Here is a 10523-nt window from a genome sequence, read left to right as displayed (position 1 = left end):
TGGACAATTAAAACAGACATTCGGAGGGCGGGGGAAGAAGAACAAACTGGGGAAGAGGGTAGAGAGAATGGTACAGCAATGAAGGAATGAAAACCCAAAATCCCTGTAAATGTTCATTATTACTAATAAAATTTAAAAGAAAAAAAAACTGTTTACACAGATTGCCAGCTAACTGATGAGCTGCTCATGCATGCTCCCCATCTCCATGCCCAGATGGTAAGTCTGTGTACAAGGGGGAAAATAAATGAGAGGAAAAAACCCCCACCACAAACTAACCTCCTCACTGCTGTAAAGTCACAGGCAACTCTTAGTACTCTGGAGGACAGACTAGAAGTGCCCAGCCGTTTTCTCAAGGCTGTGGATATTAATGGGAGGAGACTGCCTTATTTTTCTCCTAAGAAGCAGATGTGGATTCTAACTGCTGGCTGGCTGAGGAGCAGCCCAACCTGTAACGCATTATGTTCCTAGGGCTCCTGGGGAAAGAGGGAAGTAAAAGGTAAATCTAACTAAACGAGGAAGCAAAAGGATAAAGGACAGGCAAAGAATAGAGAGGTAGCTGTTTCAGAGATGCGCCAGAAAAGGAAATGGAAGAAATATAGGACCATAGACCTGAGAGAAACTGAGAATACTCATAACCAGAACATGAGGATGATCAGGATGGTTTTCCACATTTGCAGATTTTTAAAAGGAAGTGCTTCTCAGGATAAAGCTTTGGATCACTGTAAATTTTGGGGATGTCCACAGTATAAAAACACTACTGGATTTATCTCCTTGCAAGATTCTTTAAAACAGGGGTTGGCAGGCCAGCCTTGGGCCAAATCTGGCCCATCACCTGCTTGTGTTAAGCAAGTTTTATTGGATAGCAGCCACTCCCATTTTCGCATATCGTCTTTGACTGCATTTCCACTAATACAGGAGAGCTGAATAGTCACCATGGAGACTCTAGGGCCTACAAAGCCCAAGACAGTACCGTCTGTGCTTTACAGAAAAAGTTTGCTTACTTCTGCTGTAGAAGAAAGGATAACAAAAAATTTTGACAGTGAAAGAAATAAACAATATGTGGTGAAACCTGCCAAAGTTGGCACCTGAGTAAAGTGGAAACCTATCGTGAAAGGAAAAGTCAAGTGTTTCCCACTAAAATAATTTCCATTGTCCCTTTATATCTGTAGAAGATTGGTTCCATGACCTTGAAGGATGGCAGAAATCTGAGGATGCTCAAGTCCCTTGTATAAAATGACACCATATTCGCATATAACTTCCATAGTCAGCCACATGCTTTAAGTCATCTCTAGACCGCTTACAGTATCTAATGTTGTTGTTGAATGCCACCGAGTCAAGTACGACTCAGTGACCCTATGAACAAAAGACCTGAAGCCCCTCTACAACTATAGTCCCTTATCAAAGTTCATAGAGTTTCCAGAGGCATGCTGTTTAGGAGGTGGAAGCCACTAGAAAAATAGCATTTTATGATACCTCTTGGCCTTTGAAGGATTCCTTTGACCACTTAATGGCTTGCTCAGCTCCCTGGGTATTTTTAATCTGACATTGGTTTAATCTGAGTATGCTGAGCCACTGGGTATAGAACCCACAGACACAGAGGGTTGAGTCTGTACCTGGACCTGAGAAATCATCTCTGAGGCTGAAATCTGAAGATTCAGACAGAAAACAGTAGATAATGAATACAACTCAAATATGAGGAAGTGCAGATATAAAAGTCAGAAACCGTTTCAAGAAGTACAAAGTGAACTTTTCTCATATATTTGTTTGAATAGCATATGCATTTATATACGGTAAGAAGCAAATGATGGGAGTTCTGGTGGCCTAGTGGCAAGAAGCTGCACTGCAGTCCTGAAGGCACGTGGTTCGAGGCCACCAGCTCGTGTGATTAACTGCCTCTGAAATCTGTTGGAGGGTCAGCTATGAGTCAGTTCTAACTCGACAATACACAACACAAACAACAAGAAGCAAATGGGGACAAGTGAAACACACATCCAAAATTCACTGATGTGACCCTCTCAGCTTACCTAAACAGCTGTCATTCGAGACTCTGCCACTGAGACGCAACAGCTCACTTTGGACGAGGGTGGGTAAGGATGACAGGACAATGCAGACGACACAGGGGAGAGAAAGCGCCCCTGTTCTCCTGAAGTTTGTGATCTGGTTAACAGAGCTTCTCACTGCTACATTTTTGAGTCTCATTTCCTTTCCATCTGAATGACAACAAAGTTGGGAAACAGGTCCCCCCTACCCCCAGGACTTGATACTTAAAACAAGCAGTGAGGGACTGAGGAGCTGTCATCTAAAAGCACAGGTCCTGAACCTGCAAAAAATTTTCTGAGTTAACAGAATAAGTTCTTACTCCAGTTCCTAAAGAGGAGGTGGGCAGGAGGTGACAGAGAAAGGCTGAATCACTTTAAATCTGCCTTCCAAAGTGTGTAGGCGGCAGGGGGAAATCAGAGCCGCCTCCAAGCCATTCCCTGGAAGCCTCAGTCTTACTCATTCTCAGCATGATGAGCTCCGACACGAGCCACGTGGCAGAGCCAGTACATTCGCTGCTTTTCTGTAAAGACTGTTTCTGGAAAGAGCCAAAGTGAGAGTGCAGTTTTCTACTAACGACCCACTTCTCCTACTGGAGGGAAGAGCAAGGCGGTGTAGTTTCACATGAAAGGAACTAACTCCCCTTCACATCCAAATTCTGCTCTGCTGCCTGCTATCTTGACAGTAGATCAGTACAACATGGCATGCAGCTGCTGGGAAACACCCACCACAGCTTGTGGTGACGAACAGACGCAAACACATCTCAGATCGCACCATCCTCCTGCTCCCACACTTCCACACTCCCAGGCTGCTGAATAGTTCACCCTCAACTCAAGGTGGCTGCATACGCAATGGCCTGAACCATCCCCACAACAGATTGTCTACCAGATCTTTGCAATCTATACACGATACACCCTCCAAACCCTTCATGGCTTTCTCAATGTGACATGTCCTCTTGTTAGAACATTGCTTTTGCCTAGCACAATCCATACTTTCTCTTTCTATGTTTTGATCCCTCATCCGCAATTACTGTCTGACATACAAGTATGTCCTCCACGAGTTCATGTGGCATTTCCCCACCTCCACCATGGTCCTGGCATGCCCTATTGTAGCTGACTGTGTTACTGGACTGAACTTTTTGACAAAGCCCACTGAAACCCCTACAATATAAAGGAGTTCAATATATGTCACTGGGAAAATGCTAAAGATGAAGAGTGTTCATGAGTAATACCAACCTGGTATCGTCCCAGAGTAACCTTGGCATTACATCCTGGAGCATTTTTACAAAATACATACAAATTGAGGACTTCCCTTTTACAGCAATTGTCTTTGAACACCTAAAAAAGAAACATTAAAGATCATACACATGCACGCAAGCACACGCACACACAGCCTTACAACTCTACAGAAACGCAAAGAATGCTGTTATTAATTTAGTCTCTATGCAAGTCTCCAAAGATGAGTGGAAATTTCCAGGCTGCGGTTGGAATGGAAATAGCAGACTCAACCACCATACTACATGAGAACACAGTCTCACATACACACTGCTGGTAGCTCAGAGCTGCCCAGAGTGGCAGGAGGCACCATGACCTTGACTGGACGTGAGGTCAGGAGGTGGGGCTGTGGCCAGGATGATACTTTCAGCTTCCTGTCTAAGGGTAAACATGTGTATTACTTACTCATAATTACAGTCACCTAAGCTTTTTCACTTGCTATTTCAGCCTCATGCAATGACTGCTGAAGTCATGCACTGCAGCGGGACACCACCACATACTGTACATGAACAATGAGCATGGATGTATTGTAATGAAACACTATTTCCACTGAAATTTGAATTTCGTACCATTTTTACATCATGAAATGCTCCTTTTGATATTTTAAAATAAGTTTTAATTTTTAAATGCTTTAAAAGTCACCAGAAGTTGTAGACGTAGTACAAAGAGTTCATGTATACTCTACGTTGGATATTCTTCTATCATTTAAACCTGTAAAAACCATCCACAGCTCATAAACTAAAACCACACCCAAGTTGATTCCAAATCACAGTGACCTCACATGCTACAGGGGAGAACTGGGCTCAGCCGGGTTTTCTTGGCTGTAATCTTTAGAGAAGGGAGTGCTGGTGCTGCACTCTGTTGGGAGTTGTAGCTCAAGGGCCCCTACCTCTGTGACAGTTCAAAGTCACCTGCACCTAGGCAGGAAAAAGATAAGCAGATTTCCAGGCCTTTCTTCCTTGGTATTACTGGTTGTGCTAAAAACTGCTAACTGAGCACAACCTATGCACGGGGCCTTATCTTTAGCATTACAAAATCTAGCAATGGTGTCTTTCTGGAGACTAAGGTGTGTCTAATACAGGCCATGGTCTTTGCAATCTCTTGTTATGCATCAGAGAGTTGGACAATGACTAGGGAGGGTAGAAGGAGAACTGATGCCTTTGAACTGTGGTGCTGGAGAAGAGTATTGAGAATACCATGGACTGCTAGGAAAACAAACAGATTCATCCTGGAAAGGGTCAAACCAGGCGGCTCCCTGGAAGCAAGGATTCTGAGGCTTGTCTGACATACTTTGGACATGTTGTAAGGAGAGACCAGTCCTTGGAGAAGGACCTCTCATGCTTGGGAGGGTGGAGGGACAGCACAGGAGGGGAAGGCCCTCTATGAGGTGGATTGATTCAGTGACTGGGGTAATCAGGATGGGAGTGTCAGAGACAGTGCGATTGGCATGGGACAGAGCAGAGTTTAGGGCTGTTGTACATAAGGTCTCTATGAGTCGCAAGGGACTCAATGGCACATAACAACAACAACAACAGTGGTGGCCTGCATTTGATTCATGGGTTGTAGTTTGCCAACCCGTTCTTTAGTGGGTAAGACGGGTACTAAATAGAGCACAGCCGTCTGCTAGGTATTTGTAAAACTCACTCTAAGTGTATAAAGAATGAGTATGTACATCAGTGCAGGTGTTCAGGGAGAGCTTCCTGGAGGAGGTGAGGTGAGTGCCATTTTATATGACGATAAATGAGGTTAAAAGAATGAAGAAATCTAAAAAAAAAAAATAATAAAAAAAGAACGAAGAAATCTTCATGACCTTGAATTAGGCAAAGGTTTCTTATGTATGATACCAAGAGCACAAAAATATCAAGGAAAAGAAAATATAAATTAGATTTCATAAAATGAAAAATTCTGTTATTTCAATGGATATCAAATCAAGAAAACATAACCCACAAAAAAGGAGAAAATACTTAGAAATTATATCTATTACAAGGGATTTAGATGCAGAATATATGTAAGTCGGCTGTGAGAGACCTCTCAAGAGTACTGAAGAGCAACGACGTCAGGCTGGAGACTAAGGTGCACCTGATCCGGGCTATAGTCTTTGCAATTATGTGCTATGCATCAGAGAGTTGGACAGTGACTAGGGGTGATAGAAAGAGAATTGATGCCTTTGAGCTGTGGTGCTGGAGAAGAGTGTTGGACTGCTAGGAGAACAAACAGGTTTGTCTTGGAGAGGGTGAAGCCAGAATGTTCCCTGGAGTCAAGGATTCTGAAGCTTCGTCTGACATATTTGGGGCATGTTGCAAGGAGGGACTGGTCCTTGGAGAGGGACATCATGTTTGGCAGAGTGGAGGGGCGGCGAAGGAGAGGAAGGCCTTTGATGAGATGGATCGATTCGGTGACTAGAGAGGTGGGAATAAGTGAGTTTGAGATGGCTAGGTTGGCACAGGGTAGAAGAGCGTATAGATCTCTTGTACGTAGGGTCAGTATGAGTCACAAGCGACTTGATGGCACATAACAACAACATATAAAAGAACACTCACAGCTCCACAATAAAAGAACAAAACAGTACAATTTTTTAAAATAAGACAAAGGATTTGAACAGGCATTCTCCAAAGACAACATGTAAAGTTGCCAATAGGCACAGGGGGGGAAAAATCGTAACATCATGGGTCATCAGAGAAATGCATAACCAAATGCACAAGAAGACGCCACTCCACATCTACTGCTGTTGCTGTTCTGCAACACCGAGTTGGAAGTGACCCATAGCCGACCCTGCAGTGGGTTTTCAGAGGCTGTAAATCACATGAGAGGAAACTGTCCTCTCTTCATGGAGCAGCTGGCGAATTTAAACTGTGCGTCTCTGGGCTGGCTGGCAGTTTAACTCCTTACCCAGAAGGCCGTTAGAGCTCCTGTCACATCTACTTGGACGGTTCTAACAAAAAGATAAGGTAACTTTCAGGAAGATGTGAAGAAACTTTGGAACGCTCATGCATTGCTGGGATTATAAAATGGTGCAGCCACTTTGGAAAACAGGTTCAGAGGCAACCCACGGCTGTCAAGTCTATCTCTCCTCGCAGTGAGCCTAGAGGATAGGGCAGAACTGCCAATGAGGGCATTCAAGGCTGTAACTCATTACACAGAAAGACAGTTACTTCTTTCTTCCTCAGAGTGGCTCAAGGGTTTGAACTTAAGACCTTTTAGTTAGTAGGTGAGTGGTTAGTCATTGTGCCAACAGAGTTCCTCACAAGTAGTTCTCTAAATGTTAAAATAGAATTATCATATGACCTAGAAGTTCACACCTATATGTTACTAAAGAAAGCAAAAACAGATACGCAGGCAAAACCTGTGCATGAATGTCCACAGCCAGCATTAATCACAGCGGCCAAAGAGCACAACCTGATCATCCATCAAAGGACGAATGGATAAACCAAATGGGGAATTTCATTTGGCCACAAAAAAGAACTAATTACTGACATATGCTGTATCACATATGAAATATCTAGAGGAAGTAATCCAATAGAGACTAAGTAGATTAATGACTGCCAGGAACAGGGAGTAGAGGATGCAGAATGACTGCTGAGGAGTATGAGTTTCTTTTTGGGGGTGATGACAAAATCCTAAAATTAGACAGAGGGGATAGCTGTACAATAACAAGCAGGCTGGAAACTACAAAAGGTAAACTTTAGGGTATGTGAATTCTATCTCAATAAAACAACTCTTATTACTCATAATAATAAATAAGGAGTGTTTTAGGGATTAACCAGTGAGAAAGGGAATTCCAGGAAACAGGATGTTTTCATTTTGAAACACTGAAAGTGCCCAGAACTTGTATAAAAAGAGGAAGTCAGACAGGAGACTTGTGGGCTCAGTGAAGACTCCAAAAGGCTGTGGGCCTGGGGCCTGACCTGACCTCACAGCAGAGGGTATGAAGATCAAGAAGTGTCCCCACTTTCCACACTCCTGCTCCAAACAGCACCCAGTTCAAAGTGGGTGCTGGCTTCTCCATCACCCAGAGAGCTGCTAAGCCAAGGCTGTGATTTCTTACCTCTTGAGTTTTGATAACCTCCTTATCTACAGGGCAGATTGGTACTGCATTTAATTCCCTGGAGAGAAAAAGAAAAATGAAGCCAATGTCAGGTATCTACTGCAACACTTTTCCAAGTGCTGGCCTAGTGTTGCAGCTACACACTAACCCCTGAGGCCTCCCCTCAACAAGCCAGACCCTTTCCTTCCTCCTCTCTGCTCAGAGTCCCCACCGTAACTCCCCAGGCTGAAGAACTCCTACTCATCCTCCAGGACCCCAGTCAAACTCTGCACCTCCAGGGTCCAGGGCTCCCAGGGCTTTTTGAACAGCGTTCTGCTTATCATGCTGGCTTCTGATCTGTCTCCTTCATTGGAGAGGGGAGTGCTCGAGGACAGCCCTGGGGCCCTGCTCCACAGTGCACCTCCAGAGCTTCAACTCTGTACACTGGAGCTCGGCAAAGTGCCTGGAACGCGCAGGTGCAGATGAATAAGCAGGGGTGAATGAGAATGTGCTGTAAACAACATGACCTCAGTGATCTCCCTCCACAGCCTGGCTGAGTGCAATAGCAAACTTACTGCTCCCCCTGCAAGTCTGTTTCCATCTCTTTCTGGTATCCACCCTCAAAATAGCATGTCCCAGGTTTACAGATTCCCCAAAGGGACAACATCTACGAGGTGAGGTTCCTTCAGGATGCATTTTTCCTCAGCCTTAGAGCATGGAAAGAAAAGCAAGGTGACTACAGCAAAGATTCTGGTCCTTGCCAGCTGCTAACTCCTTAACTCGTACTGTGCCTAGGCTTGTCCTCACATGCCTCAATGGAGGAGCCTGAATTTCAGAGAAGGTAAATATCTATAAATAAATGGCAAAACGTGAAGATGACCCTTAGGCCCTCAAGGAGCTGTCCTAGGAGTGCCCTTTCTCATAACCAGGCTTCTGTGGGTGACCACAGCAGTTCCAAAAAACCCGAGTACAACTAAACTGCCATGGCTGACACACAGACCCCAAGGGCCCCTGTATCCCTTATACACTCTTAGATCCCAGACACCCACACACCCACACACATATACATACTACAGGTCCCAGATCATTCCACCTCCCACACACAGAGTTCACACACTTCCCCTCCCTACACATACTAAGATCCCAGACACCCTCAACATTACCCATTTTTCCCAGACACTTCCACTCCAGTGTCCACTGAGATCCCAGAGATCCCACCCCCTACACTATACCCACAAAGATCTCAGATACCCCATCCTACACCCATTTAGAGCCCAAGTACTCCCAACTCTATATGATACTCACTAAGATCTCTGACATCCCCACTCCCTACACCCACTAGATTGCAGGCACTCTCTCAGATGCCAGACCCCCGTGGTTGCCAGACCCCCATGGCTACCCTGGCCATAATGCTCCTCTGGCCTAGCCAGGGCTGCAGGTCCGGCGAGCTCACCTGAGGGACAGGATGCAGTGGTGGCAGAAGCGGTGCCCGCACCCTGTCTGGTGGGGGTTGTGAAGCACAGAGTGGCAGAAGGCACATTTGTAGCGTTCCTCTAACAGCTCCACAAACCGGTACTCGGTGTTGGGCTCAAAGTCCAAAGAGATGGAGTTGCCAGAATTCTGGCGGATGAAACCACAAGGGTTTCCTCCATATTCTTCAGAATAAGCCATGCTGTTGGTGATGGAGGGAAGAGCAGGAACATTAGATACACCGAAGGCCAAAGCAACTGACATTTCAATCATGTGTTTCATCATTAGTGAGTACCACCCCAGGGTCATTTTGTTAGGATCTCTTAAAAGCAGTAGCAAACCTCTTGAGACTTGTGGAGCAGAGATTAAACTCTCAGCTGTTGACTGAAAGGTAAGTGGTTCAAACCCACCACCTGCTCTGCAGGACAAAAAGATGGCAGTCTACATTTGTAAAAATTAATAGCCTTGAACACCTTCTGGACAGTTCCATTCTGTCCTCAATGAGTTAGAACTGACTTGACGGCAACAAGGTTTTCGTAGTTCATAGTGTATTAAGCTGCAATGTGAAAGATCATCAGGTGGAATCTACCAGCTGCTCCTTGGAAGAAAGATGGGCAGACTCCTCTCGTAAAAATGTATGCCCTCAGAAAGGTGATGGACGCTTGCTCTGAGTGGGAACCAACTCAAAGACAGTCAATTTGGTTTGGGCTTTGCTTGGTTTCTTGTTACCAGCCTCCTGCCACTGGAGGGCTCTGCAGAGACGAGATGCCTTTGGAGAGGCAGGCTACATCAGATGCTGTCAACCATCTTCCCCAGTAGCAGTAGCAAAGTTTAACAGGACAGCAAGCGATAATGCTGGAGAAGGTATGGAGAAACTGGAACTATCATGTACTGCTGGTGGGGTTGTAAAACGGTACAAACCCTCTGGAAGGCAGTTTGGCATTTCCTCAAAAAAGGTAAACATGCCATATGATCCAGTTATTCCACTGCTAGGAATAGACCCCAAGGACTGAGATTTTACTCCTATGTTCATAACAGTGTACTCACAATAGAAAAAGTAAACAGTCCAAATGCCCAACGACAAATGAATGGACTGAGAAATTGTGCTACATCCCCACAACAAAATATCTTGCAGCACTAAGTAGCAATGACTTCGTAAAATACTATATAATATGGGAGAGTCAAGATAGCATTATGCTGAGTGACATAACTCAGTCTCATAAAGACAAATACTGCATAAGACCATTACTATAACAATAGGATAGCTGAGCAAGACGTGTGCAAATGTCCAACAGTGAAAAGGGGTTAGGTAGGTATAGGGTGCAGAAATTACTAGGATAGCAGAGTTTAATGGGCAGATGGAGCAGTAGTGAAGGAATAGGAAAGATTCAATGTGGACTTGAAAAGACAGAGTAATAAAGGACATAGACCAACAGTAATCCTATGAAATACAATGTATATAAATGTATGAAACAATGTAAAGGAAAGATTGTACAAAACACAATGTAAATGATGTTGTTGTTGTTATGTGCCATCGAGTCATTTGCGACTCATAGCGACCCTATGCACAACAGCCCTAAACCCTGCTCTGTACTGCGCCAACCGCACTGCCTCTGACACACTCATCCTGATTACCCCAGTCACCGAATCAATCCATCTCATAGAGGGTCTTCCCCTCCTGCGCTGTCCCTCCACCCTCCCAAGCATGATGTCCCTCT

General features: G+C 44.8%; 1 protein-coding gene across 1 annotated transcript in view; it reads right to left on the bottom strand.

Annotated features, from left to right (window-relative positions):
* The window catches only part of TRAF5 (TNF receptor-associated factor 5), a 42969-nt gene extending 33963 nt beyond the window's left edge, over positions 1 to 9006 (bottom strand). The window contains exons 1-3 of the mRNA XM_006887959.1: positions 8789 to 9006; positions 7357 to 7414; positions 3273 to 3374 (exon numbers count right to left, since the gene is read on the bottom strand). Of these exons, the coding sequence (XP_006888021.1) occupies positions 3273 to 3374; positions 7357 to 7414; positions 8789 to 9006 (378 nt within the window). The remainder of the gene's footprint in view (positions 1 to 3272; positions 3375 to 7356; positions 7415 to 8788) is intronic.
* Between the last annotated feature and the right edge of the window lie 1517 nt (positions 9007 to 10523).

This window comes from Elephantulus edwardii, unplaced genomic scaffold (genome assembly GCF_000299155.1).
Source record: "Elephantulus edwardii isolate Elephantulus edwardi_28Jun2011 unplaced genomic scaffold, EleEdw1.0 scaffold00063, whole genome shotgun sequence".
NCBI lineage: Eukaryota > Metazoa > Chordata > Mammalia > Macroscelidea > Macroscelididae > Elephantulus > Elephantulus edwardii.
Note: the sequence above shows the minus strand (reverse complement) of the source record. Positions and strands in the feature narration are given on the sequence as shown.